The 16,664-nt window shown below is 43.9% G+C and overlaps 2 protein-coding genes across 2 annotated transcripts; both read right to left on the minus strand.

The window, feature by feature from the left end:
- Positions 1–6,452: 6,452 nt before the first annotated feature.
- On the minus strand, positions 6,453–7,415 carry LOC119239814 (olfactory receptor 7D4-like). Its single transcript, XM_037504208.1, has one exon. It carries the CDS (start codon positions 7,413–7,415, stop codon positions 6,453–6,455), a length of 963 nt encoding a protein of 320 aa, XP_037360105.1.
- A 6,354-nt stretch (positions 7,416–13,769) lies between these two features.
- LOC119239815 (olfactory receptor 7D4-like) lies at positions 13,770–15,735 on the minus strand. The gene is made up of 2 exons (XM_037504209.2): positions 15,674–15,735; positions 13,770–14,988 (listed from the first exon to the last, which is right to left on the minus strand). Exon 2 carries the CDS (start codon positions 14,970–14,972, stop codon positions 14,010–14,012), a length of 963 nt encoding a protein of 320 aa, XP_037360106.1. The 5' UTR covers positions 14,973–14,988; positions 15,674–15,735; the 3' UTR covers positions 13,770–14,009.
- Positions 15,736–16,664: the final 929 nt, after the last annotated feature.

Raw genomic sequence — 16,664 nt, forward strand, 5'->3', positions numbered from 1 at the left:
CTTTATCACTACTCTGGACACTGCGTCACCATCTCTATATGGATTTCCCGTTTTAAAGACAGGCCTGAGGTCACACACACAAAAAAATCATTAAAATTAACTTCTGTGTGACCAAGTAGCATTACCCTTCAGTGATAAGGACTACTTATGATGAAGAATATAATGTAGAATAATAAATTTATAACTCACAAAATGTGTGATACTTAGTGAAAAAATGTATCCTAATTTTCCATAATTTAAAATCCCTTATAATTTAACATTTCTTCCAAAGCATAAAAATTTGTAATGAACAGAGAACGATTAGAAGGACATTTAAAGTAAGTATGATCCCAGCATTACAATAGAAAAATATGTAAATATAACAATAAAATACGTAAATAGGTGCAGGAAGGACATAAAGAGGCTGTGTTTCTAAATGAAAAATGGCAAAGGGAGTCAATTGTATGGAGGACAGAAACTACACTGTCGGTGTTTCATACAGATGTTGACCTGTGATGCTGTATACCTAAACCTTATGTAATGTTGCAATGCACCATTTGCTCAATATATATTTATTTAAATATGGACTGTCTATCTCAAACTAAAGGGCAATATAAACAAAGCCTGGAAATCACAGTCACATTACAATTTAAGTTATTGATGAGTTCGGTTAATAAAGTTAATAAGATAAGCAAGTCTGTTGACATCATCCTGTTTGTTTAGTTTCCTCTTCAATCTGCCCTTCCCTTCAAAGTCATTAACCTACCCAGAAAGGAAGAGGAAGAGGTGTGGATAAATCAGGGGTACAGGGTCAATTGTATGATGGATAGAACTGGACTTTTAGGGGTGAACTCAATGTGGTGTATATAGGCGTGGATTATAATGATGTACACCTGAAACTCAGATTATTTATCATTCAGTGTTACTTCCATAAAAAACTTAAAAGTTATTAACAAAGTCTCAAAACTAAACTTTTTATTAATTTCAATGAGCTTCTTGTCACCACCACCATGTTGTTGTTCCTGGGCCACTGCTGGCAGAATCCCGTCACACGCACGGGGACACACGCTCCTCTGCCAAACACTTACCAAGCAAAAGCAGCTCCAGACCACAGTAGGGAGAAGGAGCTGCTGGCGCTGGGGGGTGGGATGATGGAGGGTGTGGGTAGTCCCAGAAAAGGCACAGAAATGACTCTAGTTATGGAGGGAAATAGACCAGGCTCAGTAACATTATTTTTCTGTTCTTAGGTCAGTCAGCTTGGGGCGGAGGGCTGGGACAGGAGCATTTATCTTTTCAGGGACATGCAGTTAGAATACTCAAAGCTCCCAATTAAAGCCAGTCCTATTGTTGACCTAGTTCTGAACAACTTAGCCCTCAGTGAGAGAATCATAATGAAGTAGAAATCCCTCGCCACTCTATTCCCATGTGGCAAATTTGAGGTCAGGCCTGTTTTCTTTACACTGGGAACTTCCCTTTCCTGGTATGATCTTACTGTAAGGATTTTTCCAAAAATTTCCCACTAGAGTGTGAGCTACGTAGTGCTTGTGAATCAAAATATTTGAATACAATTTTGCAGGATCTCTGAGTCTATACAGCACCCTAAGCAGACCTGTCCTATCAGCCATGACTGTGATCACAGAACATGTCACATTGCTAAGAAATATCATGTGAGCACCACAACCTGTGTCATATTAGTTCACTGATTGGCTTGCTGGCATGATATTATTGCCCTTTTAGAGATAAATAGCTTAAAAGGGAAACTGAGAACTTGTGTTGTAAGTGGCAGTTGGAATAGGGCCAGGTCCTGCCTTCAGAGCACACAGAACTTGTTGCATCACTCTTTGAAGCAAAAAGGGATTTTTCATAAGTCACTGAGAATGGAAGGAAATACAGCAACAGGAAAGTCGCCTTTCATGTGGAAACAATAATAACTACTTCATGCTGAAGAAAAATAAATCATGAGAGGAGTAATTCAAAAAATTTCAATACATATTTCAGCTATTAGAAGAAGCTATTCAAATGTTTTTATTTCAAATTAAGACAACGGCTTTAATTACAATGGTATAAAATCGCAAGTGATAAAGATTTTGAACTCAATGCATACAATTGTGTGACAAAAACAGATCTTATATGTAAAAGATAAGCCACAAAAGAAAAAAAACCTTGAAATGTACATACCAGACAAAGTAGTGTCCAGAGTATTTACAAAAGCTGATAGTTGGAAACTGATAACTCAACATGGAAAACTCAGTGACAACCTGGGAGATATGACAATGATGGAATCTCATAGCGAGAAGCACACATGGTCAATGACACAAGAAGCCTGGACTGGAAGACGACACCGCAGGGCTTGCCGCTGCTTCCCAAGGCAAGAGTCAGGCTCCTGTGGCTCAGGGGGACCTTAATTTTCTCTCTAAAGCTGTCGGGCTTTCTTTCAAAGGATTCATAATGTGGACGCACTCTACCTGTCACACTGCCTGTGCAGTGAGTGTGTAAAGAAGAAAAGTGACTGGAGGAAAATTCTTTTTAGACATTAATACAGTTTTTTATGAGACTGGCATGTGTATCCTTGCTGTATTACTCTATTTCTCATGTTAAAAAAAAACTCAAAATATGAAAGTAATAAAATCTATCAGAATAAATGTTTTCGTTACAAAAATAATAATATATTACTTTGTATTAATTATTTCACTGAGATAACATTGGGTTGCATCACTGCGGGTATTGCAGAGGGTAGAATCCCCTGTCAGGTCAGCACAGCAGTGACCCCCACCACATTGCCCAGAGTCCACTCACAGTCATGTGCTCCCTTTCTGCCCTGTCCTTACCACCTTGTCTCCCCTCCATTTCTGGAATTTTCACCTCTATAGTCAGCTTCAAGGGTTAATTTTCATTCATGGCTTTTATTAGGTTTAAATATGTGCCATTTATGCCCTGTTTTCCCGGGTCTTCATCATAAATGGGTGATGAATCCTATCAAAATCTTTCCCAGTATCTGCTGATATGATCGTGTGCTTTTTTCTGTCCTTCTATTTGAGGTGAATTATATTGATTTGTTTTAGGATGTTGAACTATCCTGTGATCCTGATATAAATCCCGCTTGGTCGTGGTGTATAATCTTTTTATTCCATGTTTAGATTTGGCTTGGTGAGGTTTTATGAGGGTTTTTGTGCCATGTTTATTAGAAGGAAAGGTCTGTAATTTTATCTCTTTGTGTTGTCTTATATTTTTGGTTTTGGTATTAAAGAAATGTTACCCTCATAAAACATGTTTGGGAGAATTCCCTCTTTCTCCTGGGACTCACAAGAGATCTGGAACTACTGCCCCTCGCTGTTGGGCTATTCCTCCTCATGTACCTCGTCACCACCTGAGGAAACCTGCTTCTCAGCCTGGCTGTTCTCACTCCCTCCTCCACACCCCCATGTGCTTCCTCCTCTCCAACCTGTCTTGGCTGACCTAGGATCCAGCACTACCGTAGTTCAGCAAGTCGCACTGAGGTGATAAGAGAATTGATTCAGAGGTGAAAGAATCACAAGGTCAACCCCAGGTAGACTTTGGATTCTCAGGTGTATCTGTGACCACCCTAGGGAGACCTGAAAATCATTTACTCCTTCCCCTAACACATGCAACCTCCCGACTTACTGGGAGGCTACAGGAGACCACAGCAAATTTGGTCTGCTTGGTGGCTGGTTTAGGACTGCCACAGACACTTAGTGCACACAGACATCTCTACAGTTGGCTTCTAGACAATATGCTTCCCAGAGCCTGAGGACAAGTCCACCCTATATCCCAGCCTGAGCCTAGCCAAGCTCAGCACATACACAGACTCCTTCACAGGGGTTTCTAGACCACAGGTTGCACAGACCCTAGGAACATCCACTGCTTCCCCTCCTGCCCACACATGACATGTGGACTATGTTCAAAAGAGAATGCAAGAAAAAGAGCCTGTTTCACCCAAGGGTAGGGGAAAGAGCAGTCATGCCACCTATTTACACACCTTTCCTTCTGTAATGTATTCTCTTGGGTCCTCTGCCACAGATAAACTGTCCAGAAACTGTCCATAAATGAGTGGGTTTGTTTCTTGGCTCTAAAGTCTGTTCCATTTCTCTGTGTGTCTAACATACTGTCTTTTTATCACTATAGCTTTGTAGTATAGTTTGATACGTGAGTGTGATAAAATCAGTCAACCTTTATCACACCCCCAAAAGTTAAATCATTTTAAAAGTTAATGCCATTTTAATTTCACTAGTATTTTGTGTTTAGCATCGATTCATTTTGTTTTATAAATTTGGCATTCTTCTTTCCCACATGATGTTTCACACTCATCTATTCTAAATTGAACAACACACAATTTATTCTTAGAAAATAAACCATTAAATCTAAAATCAACAAATTTTATCAAGCAGAATATTTTCAAATGTAAAAAAAAGAAACAAAATTTTGAATCTCAAAAACATGTGCTCTGTGAAAGAAACAAGACACAAAGACCATATAGTGTATGATTCCATTTATATGCAATGTGTAGAAAAGACAAATATAAAGACACAAAAGCAGATTAGTGCTTGCCTTTGACTTGAGTGAGCATGGTGATTAACTGTGGATGTGCAGAAAGGCATTACTGGAGGTGATAAATATGCTAAACATGGATTTTACTAATGACTAAAAATCTGTGTAAGTTTACCAAAATCACTGGATTTACATTTCTGGTAGGTAAAGTTCATGGTACATAAGTTATATTTAATGAAATTTAAAAATGCATATATATTGAATAGTTTTTCTGTGGAATTATGTAAGATTAGTTGAAGCATCTTTTACTTTTCAATGGAAGCTACTACCAAACCAGTATTAGCTCATCAGTCTGTATTATAATCCTAATTCCCTTCTGTCCCCTCCTCAGTATCAAAATGTAGAAATACATTGGAATAATCTTAATTGAATCAAAGTGAATTGAAGCCATGTCAAATAAATCTATACTGCCTAAAAATTAAGAACAGGGTAGATCTAAATCCACATTTATTTCCAATAAATATTTTCTTTTTTCCCAAATCTTTTTTCCTATCTTGACATGATCTTGATGCCACTTTCGGGCCTTATAATCTGTGTTAGTTTTGGTCACTACTGAAAATTGAGCCAAAGATTCACATGCAAGCATTCGCTTGTCAGGAGAAACACAGTGGAGATAGGAGAAGGGGGTGTAAATACCTTAAATAAAGCTTGTAAGTGAGATTCAATAGCCAATGAGCAAGGTTTGATCCTCTTAGGAAATGTGGAAAATGATAAACATGGAAACCTCAGCATCATCCCATCCCATATATATATTTTCATCAAAGTCAGTCTCGAGGGGGTGTACTTTCCTGTCACTTTTGACACAATTTATTGGTTAAAATAAGCTCCAGTTGGTGCAAACATTCACAGTTCTGTAATAACTGAGAAGATCTTAGGAAATGTAGGAGATGTGCTGACGTTTATTACTCTAAACAGTTACTACTGCAGGCTTCACTGCACACTCAGTCCTATCAACATTCTTCTCAAAACTTGAACTAATTGATGAACAATTGCTGCAAATGTGTAGCTGCCATTGTGCCTGCCATAGCTTCAGAGAACCATGGAAAAGAATTTAAAAAAACTTGAAAGAACAGATCTTATTATATTTTATATGTTGCATGTTACCAGACCATAGTTGTTTTGCCATAGAAATGCATAAGAAATAACGGTTAAATAAAAGGTGAGATGGGGAAAGAGGAAGAAGGAAAAATGGAAAATGGAAAGGAAGAATGAAAGAAGAAGGACAAAAAGAATGATCGCAGAGAATTAAGCCATTCACAAAGCCCTCCGAGTTGGTATATGCTATGGGACACTCAAACAAACCATCCTTCAAAACCAGATTCCTACTTGGAGGTTGAAATCAAATGACTGTTCTCTGACATGTAACCCAAAGTAGATGAAGGCTCCATTTCAGATGCCAGGTTATTTCACATCCAGTGTCAGTCTCTTCTGAAAAGGAGGTGATAAAAGAAAACACATCAAGGAGTGTTTTTAAGAGGAAGTGAATACATGTGAAGAAATGGTAAACAGTTATCATTTTTGTGTTGTTTTCATATCCTTTCTTCATGGAAAAGTTGCACAACCAAAGTAAGGTCCAATCTTCTCCATTTGAAACAATTAATAAAAACACAACATATAGCACTATATATCAGTGCTTCGAATCTAAGCCTGGAAATCTCAGGAATGGTGTGCGAAAGGTCATGAGGAATAGAACTCAGGGACAGCATAAAGGGAATAAAGCAAACAAAAAAATTAAACACCAATTGAGACACTGTGGAGTAACTACTACAAATGGAAATATACATACACACACACACACACACACACACATATATAATCATGTCTCAAGGTTCAATACATTAAGATATTTAGGGGGATATCAGGAAATTGAAATTTGCAATAACTACCCTCTGGACTCACAATGTTCACTAACTTGTGAGCCCAGAGACCAACAGTGGACACGAGGCTGCCCTGCAGAGCACTTTTCCAAGGGCCCCCTTCACATCCTTGTTCCTCATGCTGTAGATGAAGGGGTTCAGCATGGGGGTGACCACCGTGTACATCACTGAAGCAACTGAGCTTTTCTCTGAAGAACGGGTCACAGCAGAACTGAGGTAGACCCCCAGGGCTGTCCCATAGAACAGGGAGACCACACAGAGGTGAGACCCGCAGGTAGAGAAGGCTTTCTGCTTGCTGGTGGAGGATGACATCTTCATTAAGGAGGAGACGATTTGAGAATAAGAGTAGAGGATTCCAGTGAGGGGAAACACACCCAACAGGGTCGTAATCACATACATGCAGATAGTAATGAAGAGGGTGTCAGAACAGGCTACTTTTACAATCTGAGCCAGCTCACAGAAGAAATGCGGGATTTCAGTGCCTGCACAGAATGTCAGCTGCGCAACCAGAAGAACGTATAGCAGGGCAACCCAGAAAATGATGAGCCAACAAACCAAAACCAGGAGGACACAGATGCGGGGGTTCATGATGACCGTGTAGTGCAGGGGGTGACAGATGGCCACAAACCGGTCATAGGCCATTACGGTCAGGAGGAAATTGTCTACACCAGCAAAAATCATAAAAAAATACACCTGAGTGAGGCATCCTACATAGGAGATGTCTTTGCTCTCTGTCTGGACGTTCAGCAGCATCTTGGGGACGGTGGTGGAGGTGAAACAGATGTCGGCAAAGGACAGGTTGGAGAGGAAGAAGTACATGGGGGTGTGCAGGTGGGGGTCAGAGCTGATGGCCAGAATGATGAGCAGGTTCCCAAGCACAGTGACCAGGTACATGGACAGGAACAGCCCAAAGAGGAGGGGCTGCAGGGCAGGGTCGTCTGAGAGGCCCCTGAGGAGGAACTGAGATGCTCCTGAATGATTTCCTGTTCCCATGTAGTTGGGGTGTCTGCTGCGAGAGAAGGAGCAGATTTTGATGATCAACCAGCAGAAACTAAATAGCCATCACCTGTGGGTCCTTTTTTCTATGAACATCTTCACCCTCTCTTGAGTGTGTCCATGACCATGAGGTTGTAGCACATTTCCATTTCTAATGTATGTGATGATTGAAACTTTCTTTCTGTTAGCAAAAATCTTTCTATTTTTTTAACTGCTCACTGGTTTAACTATCCTATTAAAATCACTGAACATAAATCAATTTCTCCTTTGATTGAATATTGAAGACATTTGTTATTATTCAAGACACTTATCATATATTTCTTGATAATGTCGACACTCCTTGAATCTAACAGCTCTATAGTAGGGATTTACTCTGAGGATATCAGTCCCATAACCTTAATTCTGTGACCTAAACTTGAACCTGGTACATATGAGACAGTTAACTTTGTGTTTATTATTTCATTTTTTCTAAATATGATTAAAAATATTAACATTCTGGTATGTGTATAAATATGAGTAAGGAACATGTAATTACTCAGGCATTTTACTGCCTTACAGACATCCAGGGATGACAGGTAGCCCGTAACTTTGAAAGAGCCCCACATACACACACGTGCTGTATCAGCTATGTGACCCTGAGCACAGAGTGGTCCTGGGCTGGCTCTGCCTCATACAAGTATAAAAGGGAGCAGCCCCCCTTTGTGTGCTGGGGTATAGGACGCTCGGTTATTGCCTGCCTGCCTCCCTGCAACAGTGAACCTGCCCAGCCACAGTTATGAAGGAGATGTTGAGTCAGTCTCCCCAACATGGAATGTCGGATCAGCAACTTACTACTTATATATAGCCTTGAAAATATCAAATTCTTACCCTCAGTTGTCCTTAGGGAGTGTTAACTCTATCCTAACCTGCAAGGTGACAAAGGAATTTCTAAACAGAGCTGTGGTCCAAGACTGCCCACCTGCCTCTATGCAGGTGCCTCTAATTTTTATTTTCACCTTTATTAATAAACATGCCCTTTTAAAATGAAAATAAAAAGGATGATGTTCCATTGTTTTGTGTGGTTCTGGTAACATGCAGTAGACTTGAATTAAATGTAAGCTTCTGTTCGTGTGTTTTGCAAACCCAGCATTTATCAACACTCCCCTACCCCAGGGCAGCATCAAGGATGCGTTTCTGATCATGATACACACAGCCGGTCTCTCACCTCTTCCAGCCTCCACGCCATAAAAAATAAGTAACTAAAGTAAGTGCATAAGAGTCTCTGTTCCTGGGTGATAAGTGGCAAAAGGGTCAGTTGTTAGGACAAGGACAGACACTGCACCATGGGGTCTTACACAGACGTTGACCTCTGTGTAATGCTGTGTGCCTAGACCTCATGTAATGCTCCTGTGCACTGTCCGCTCCATATTTGTTTACTTAAGTGTAGAATGTCTATCTGGAACTAATGGGCGATCTCAACCATGCATTGAAACACAGCCAGTTCCCATGAAAGTCATACATGAGATAAGTCTGTTAACATCATCATGTTGAACTTTCTCCTCACCCTGGTGTCCCCTTCTAAGTCATAAACCTTCCAGACAGAGAGGGTAGGAGGGGTGGATAAATCAGGGGAACAGGTCAACTCTATGATGACGGATAGAACCAGACTTTTAGGGGTGAACTTAATGTCGTACATGCAGGTGTGGATTATAATGAAGCACGCCTGAAACTTAGATTATTTATAATTCATTGTTACTTGCATAAAAAACTTAAAAAGTTACAAAGTCATGAGCCTAAACTTTTCAATAATTTCAATGAGCTTCTTGTCGCCACCACCGTGTCCTTGTTGCTGGGCCACTGCTGGCAGAATCCCATCACACGCACGGGGACACACGCTCCTCTGCCAAACACTTACCAAGTCCAAACACGGCTCCAGACTGCAGCAGGGAGAAGGAGCTGCCGGCGCCGAGGGGTGGGATGACAGAGGGTGCAGGGAATCCAGAAAAGGCACAGAATGACTCCAGTTATGGAGGGAAATAGACCAGGCTCAGTAACATCATTTTCCTGGTCTTAGGTCAGTGAGCTTGGGGCGGAGGGCTGGGACAGGAGCATTTATCTTTCCAGGGACATGCAGTTGGAATTCTCAAAGCTCCCAATTAAAGCCAGTCCTATTGTTGACCTAGTTCTGAACAGCGTAGCCCTCAGTGAGAGAGAGACTCAGAAAGAAGTGGAAACTCTTCCCACTCTATTCCCACATGGCAAATTTGAGGCCAGGCCTGTTCTCCTTACACTGGGAACTCTCCTCTCCTCGTGTGATCCTAGGGTAAGGTTCTTTCCAAAATTTCCCAGCAGAGTCTGGGCTGCCTCTTCCTTGTGAATCAAAATATTTAGTTGACAATTTTGCACATTGCTCATTGCACCCCAGGGACCCCTGTCAAGGAACAGTCCCAGTCAAGGCAGGGAGGAATGTTCTGCCAGGGTTGCCAGCGTGCTGTGCCCCCTCCTGGGCTCCGGTGCTCTCTGGAAGTACAGGCTGCTTTTCTCCTCAGCCGTTGCTCCAGCCAGTCCTGGCCGCTCTTCTAGCATCTTGGCCTTTGGGCAACCTGCCACAGCCTCTCTTCCTTACAATATGCACATGGTTTCCATACTGTGCACACGTTGGGAAGCCCAGAGGGGCTGTCTTCCTTCAAGCTACTACCTATTTTGTTGAAAACCCCTCTCTTCCCCCAGGCTCTGTGAGGGCAGTGATCAGGACGGGCCTGCTGTTCCATCTCGCCCAGCTCCTGTATTTCATCTGTTATTACAGACCTTAGACCTTCCTGCTACTGGAGTAATCAACATGCCAAGACTATCTTGTCCAACTTCTTTCTGAGGTCAGGAGCACACTCACCGGGAAACATCACAGTTACCATTGTTGCATTTCAGGAGCGTCTGGATCGATATCAGCATATTTTCTGGAAGCATAGTAAATTTGCTCCACATACTCAGAGGGATGGGTCAGGCCAGGAAATTTGAATGTGCTCTCAACAACATGTTGCTTCTCCCGAGAAAAGGGTGGACCATCCACACAGACTTGCTTAAAAGCAAATATGTTTGGTGAAACGATGTAAATGTAAGTTTAGTCTTAACCTAGCACAGTTTTTCAGTGTCGGCTCCACTGGTTTGTACTAGTCTTCATCATAGCATGGGCAGAAATGAAAATTAGGAGCACAGAGCAATGTGTATAAAAAACACACTGAGTCATTAAACTAAAATTAAACAATAGTTTTGATCATTTTTAATATTATAACCCTCATTACGATGATCTTACCATTTGATTAGTATCATAAAGTTTCAAGATTTTTTATTATTGTAACTATCATACTTTGTAAGTTACAATCCGCCCCTTCTCGCCTACTCGCCACCCTGTTGGGGGGATGACAGCTGGTCCAGCCTCTCTGGAAAATGCTATGGAGATTTCTTAAGAAAATAAAAATGGAAATTGTGGGGACCTCCCTGTGGCACAGCGGTTAAGTCTCAGCACGATGAAGCTATCTGCAGCGGCCTGAGTTCCATCCCCAGCCAGGGAGCTGACCACATGGCACAGCAGACCTCTCCTGCCCTGCCCGCTGCTCCCCTCAGCAGGGTATTTCAGTCAATCTGCCTGTTCTGCTCCCCACTCTGTCTCTGGTGAGTCCTCTCACCCCCCACACCTCTGGCCTGTACCCCAGCTCTTGTATGCATAAATAAAATAAATCTTTTTAAAAAATAGAAATTGCATATGATCCAGCCATCCCTCTGCTAAATAGTCACCCAAAGAATGTGAAAACTCTGATGTAAATGACTCCTGTGCTCTTGTATTCACAGCAGCATGGCCCACACTTGCAGGTCTAGGACCCAACCTCGGTGCCCACTGACAGACCAATGATAAGAAATTGTGGACTATACATGTGGGGGGTTGTAGGGCTAAAACAACTTAGTCTTTTCCTTGCCTTGCAGATGAGGACGGGGGTTAAACAGAGAAGGGGCGCTGAAACGTTGCTTTGGGAACTTGGCTACGAAAACCTCGACCAGACTCCAGAACCAAAAGTTATCCCTGGAGCCGAGCATCAGTCCCACCTGTGGCCATTATGGGCTAATCATCAATTCTAAAGAAATACAGGGACTAATCTTGGCCTGACACCCTGAAAGATGACAGCCAGCACGGACCCATGTCCCCAATCTTAGAGACACCTCACAAGTTCGCAGTGTAAGTGCTTCATGTGCCACTGGAGCCCAGGTGAGTTCTCCCTCGGCCCCTGCAGTCCAGTGCAGGGACACTCAATAGCCCACCTCTCCTACTCTCCATGCCGCCTCTGGTGTGTTCTTCCACCCCACAACCCCAGCCTTTCCTTCTCTGGGCATTTCTTTTTTGTCACACAGTAATGGAATATTACACAGCTATTTAAAATGATGAAAGAATGCCGCCTGGGACAAATGGATGAACTTGAGCTGAGTATGTTAAGTGAAATACTTGAGAAAGTAAAAAATAGATGTTGGATGTTTTCACTTAACTGTTGAATATAAATTACTCAAAGGCATACTCGGGCAAAACAAAGCAAAAAATAAATTGGATTTAGTGAAAATAAATTGCTGGTTCCAGAGGGGACGGGGGAGGAGGCAGGGATTGAAGAGGGGAGTAGGGCGCCGGCCAGGAGGTTTGATGGAATGTGAGTGGAACACAGACCATATGAAGGAGTGAAAATGTAGCCCTCACAGTATGATAGTTACAATAATACAATAGCCTAAAACTTGATGATACCAATCAGATGACTATAGATTCCCTGCACTGGGAAATATCATGGTAAGTTAAGCCTTAGTGAAACTTTGAAATTTTTATTTTAAGAGTTTTCCCTGAAATTATGAGAGTTGAAAATGTGTGTCTTTCAGAAACTCAGAACTTACTACCCCCTAGTATTATTATGCTGATCACCTCTATGCAATTGATTACCCTCTCTGTCCTGGGCCTCAATTTGTATGTCAACATTAAGGTCACATTGCAGTAAACTTAATTGAACCAAAGTGAATTGAGGGCACTTCAATAAACCTATATTGTCTAATAAATGATAGCCTTTTAGTAAACTTTGCAGTCCTTACCACATTCCCAATAATTAATTCCTCTTTTTCTCCAAATATCTACATTTTTTCATGGTATTACCTTGTCACCCCTGACAGTTTTTATCACCTCTGTTAGTTTTGTCATGCACAGAAAGCTGAGTCCAGCACTCAAATGCAATCCTTTTATTGGCGGGAGAAAGAAACACGCACGGGAGAGAGGAGGAAAGGACACAAGCATGTGAATGCGTCGAAGAAAGCTTTCTTGTGACATATGACTGTGGAGAAGCAGCGTTTTCATTCTCTAGGGAAATCTAGAAAATGGTGCAAAATCCAACCTCAACATTCAATTTCATCTAAAAGATAAAGACAGAGCAGACACCACAGCTCAGCACCCAGGCCTGTCTCTGGTGGAACATGGGCCCTTTGCCACTTCTGCCACCTGGTATTGGGCAGAGCAGTTCCAGTTTGTGTGGCCAGCGTGAGGCAGTGGACATGGGTGAGCTCAGGTGCCAGGAGAAATGCTACACCATTTGCCACTCCGTCCTGCACCGCACATTCATTTCTATCAGCATTCTTCCCAGAAAGTGAAATAAGTTCTCAATGATTCCACAAATATGTAACTATCATTCTTGATGGCAGCTACAGAAATCACAGGAAAGGAATAAAACAACTCAGAACAACTCTGATTCTGTTTCATACATTATTCTCCCCACATCTTGGAGGTTCTATCCTGCAAATGCACGACGGGAAATCAAAGTCTAATAAAATATGGGTTGATGGAAGGAATAAAAGAAGGAAGAAAGAAGGGAGGAGAGAAGGAAGGAAAGACAGAGGGGAGAGATGGATAACAAAGAATAAAGCAAAATGCAAGTGCTTTCCTAGTTGGTATATTAATATGAATCATATAAGCAAACCACCTTTCAAATCTAGATTATTCTAGATTTCAAATCTAGATTATTGCTGTCAACATTGATGTTGATCTCAAATAACTGTTCTTATGAAATGTAGGTAGGCAAAAAAAAGTAACAAGTCATCTAAGTGACAACTTCCCAAGTTACAGTTCAAATTACTGTTTCTTCTTCTGAAAATTGGGGCAAAAGAGAAAATACCTCAAAGAAATGTTTTTAAGAATACATTCATACATGAGAAGACAGTAGAGTCTTTGTTATACCCACTGCCTACTTTCCATCAGGAAAAACAAATATACAACGAAATTATAGGCAATAGCTACGAGACTGAAGGATGATCATTAAGGAAAACATCAGATTTGATATAAATGCTTCAAATCTAAGTTTGGCATACTCAGAAATGGTTGCAAAAATGCTGACCAGAGAAAGAACTTTATGGACTAAAATAGGAAATGAAGGGAAAAAAAACTGAAAGATGGTAAAGAGGTAACTAACATAAGGATGAATGGAAAGAATAAAAAGAAACACAGAACTTTTCAAAATAGAAGGAAGGAAGCATGTCTTTGAGGGGAGAAAAAGACCAGATATTAAACTTGGCAACATTGGCCTCTGGGACCCCAAAAATCTACTAAGTTTTGAAGCCAGGGTCCCATAATGGACTAGAGGCTCCTCGGCTGAACAGCCTCCCCAGGGCCCCCTTCACATCCTTGTTCCTCAGGCTGTAGATGAAGGGGTTCAGCATGGGGGTGACCACCGTGTACATCACTGAAGCAACTGAAATTCTCTCTGAAGAATGGGTCACAGCAGAACTGAGGTAGACCCCCAGGCCTGTCCCGTAGAACAGGGAGACCACAGACAGGTGAGACCCGCAGGTGGAGAAGGCCTTATACTTGCTGGTGGAGGAGGACATCTTCATTAAGGAGAAGACGATTTGAGAGTAAGAAAAGAGGATCCCAGTGAGGGGAAACACACCCAGCAGGGCAGTAGACATGTACAAGCAGATGTGATTGATGAGCGTATCAGAGCAGGCCACCTTGAGAATTTCCGTTAGTTCACAGAAGAAATGTGGGATTTCAGTTCCGATACAGAAGGTCAACTGCATGGTCAATAGAATATGAAGCAGGGCCACCCAGAACATGATGGCCCAAGAAGTCAGAAGCAGAAACACGCAGAGGCGGGGGTTCATGATGACCATGTAGTGCAGGGGGTGGCAGATGGCCACGAACCGGTCGTAGGCCATCACAGTCAGGAGGAGATTGTCTACGCCGACAAAAATCAGAAAACAGTACACTTGAGTGAGGCAGCCTATATAGGAGATGTCTTTGCTCTGCATCTGGATGTTCAGCAGCATCTTGGGGACGGTGGTGGAGGTGAAGCAGATGTCGGCAAAGGACAGGTTGGAGAGGAAGAAGTACATGGGGGTGTGCAGGTGGGGGTCGGAGACAATGGCTGTGATGATGAGCAGGTTCCCAACAACTGTGGCCAGGTACATGGACAGAAACAGCCCAAAGAGGAGGGGCTGCAGTGCAGGGTCACTGGAGAGGCCCAGGAGGAGGAAACGGGGCATTTCTGTGTAGTTTCCTGCTTCCATGGAGACGGTATGTTCCCTGGGAAAAGAAGTAGCAAGATGGTCAGGGAGCAGCCAGCTGCCCCGAAGCCAGTCACCACGTTTGCTCACACCTTTGCCTGTATATCTGCACCTCACTCAATTGGGCTGTTCATTTCCACTTTCAATGTATGTAATTATACAGTGGAACAATTTAATTCAGAATAAACCTCTCTGTCTCTGTCTCTGTCCCTCTCTCTGTCTCACCCATTCACTGTTTTAATTCTCCTGATCAAATCTCTAGACAAACCAATTTCTTCTCTGGTAAAACCCTTACAACAAAAAAAAAAACTGAAGACATTTAGGGTCTTTTCTTGCGTGATCTTCATCCTTACTTCATTCTAGAAACAGTTTCATAGAGATTTGGATGTGGAACGTCAACCCCAATAACCTTAATCCTATTATTTGATGCTTCTACTGATACGGTGGTTACATCTCACATCTCACATAGAAAGAAAATAATTTTTCTTTCTATAAGAAAAAAATAATAGCCATTACCTTTGTCATGAACATAAAAAAAAACCCTGCATGCACAATAGGATGCTAAAAAATGAGATTTCTTATTTTTAATCATTATTCATCTATTTCTTTTGTGACAACTGTTTATCTATAACTCTCCCAAAATAAGGAAGGTGTGATTTAGAAAAGGGAATATCGCAGCAGACTGAGAGAGAACTTCAGCCCACCAGGTGTGAGTGACTCTGACAACGTGCCTCCATCTCTCAGCTGCAGACGCCTTCGCTCTGCAACGGGCCCAGTAAACGCACCTACCCTGCAAGATCATAACTGAACTTATTAGGGTGCCCATGTCATTGTGACGTGGGGTTCCCGGGCCACGGCACACGCAGGACCAACACGGCCCGCGCGCGTCACCCCGGGAGTGTCCGCGCGTCTGTCCCGCGCCCGCCGCGGCCTCAGCATCTGAAACACACGCGGGTCTGCACCTCGTTTGCCTCCCACGGCCCCTCGGGGACCCCCGCCGGGCCCCGCTCTCTCCGGGACGTCCGCTGCCGGGTGCTTCTGAGCGGAGAGGCGGCACAAGGGCCTCCGAGGACGGGACAAAAAAGCGCCCGCCCGTTCCGGCTGCGCGACCCGCCCGTCCCGCCGGCCGCGGAGCCCGCGAGGGGGCGCTGCGCCGCCCTCCCGCTCCCGCCGGGAGAAAACGGCCGAACGGCAGGAAAGCGACCGTCGCGGCCCCTGTGACCCTGAACGCCATCCCGGGGCTCTTCCACGGCCAGCGCGACCGCGCGGGGCGAGCCGCCGGGGGCGAGCGCGTCCGGCATGTACTGCGCGTTCCGCCTCCGTCTCCGGGGCCCTGCGCCGCCCGGAGCCCGCTCGCCCCACTCGTGGTGACGCGGCGCGTGTCCGCCCGTCCCGTCCCGTCCCGTCCGGGCGCGTCCTCGCGTGGACGCTCCACCCGCGGGACGCACGTTCCCCCCCACACCCCCAGCCCGGGCGTCTCTGCGCGTCCCACGGGCCCAGCTCTGGCCCGGCCCCTCCCGGTCCCTCTCGGCCGCCCGCGCTCGGGTCAGGGCGCTCGGGCCGGGACCCACGGGCGGGTCCCCGCAGCCGCGGAGCCGGGGGAGGCCGGGAGCCTCCGCCCCGCGCGCCCCGGACCGTCCCGGGTGCCCCGCGGCGGGGACTCGAGGCCCGGCACAGGGGGGAGCCAAGTCCTGG

This window comes from Talpa occidentalis, unplaced genomic scaffold, assembly GCF_014898055.3.
Source record: "Talpa occidentalis isolate TD23 unplaced genomic scaffold, MPIMG_talOcc4v2.1 talOcc4.12, whole genome shotgun sequence".
Lineage (NCBI taxonomy): Eukaryota > Metazoa > Chordata > Mammalia > Eulipotyphla > Talpidae > Talpa > Talpa occidentalis.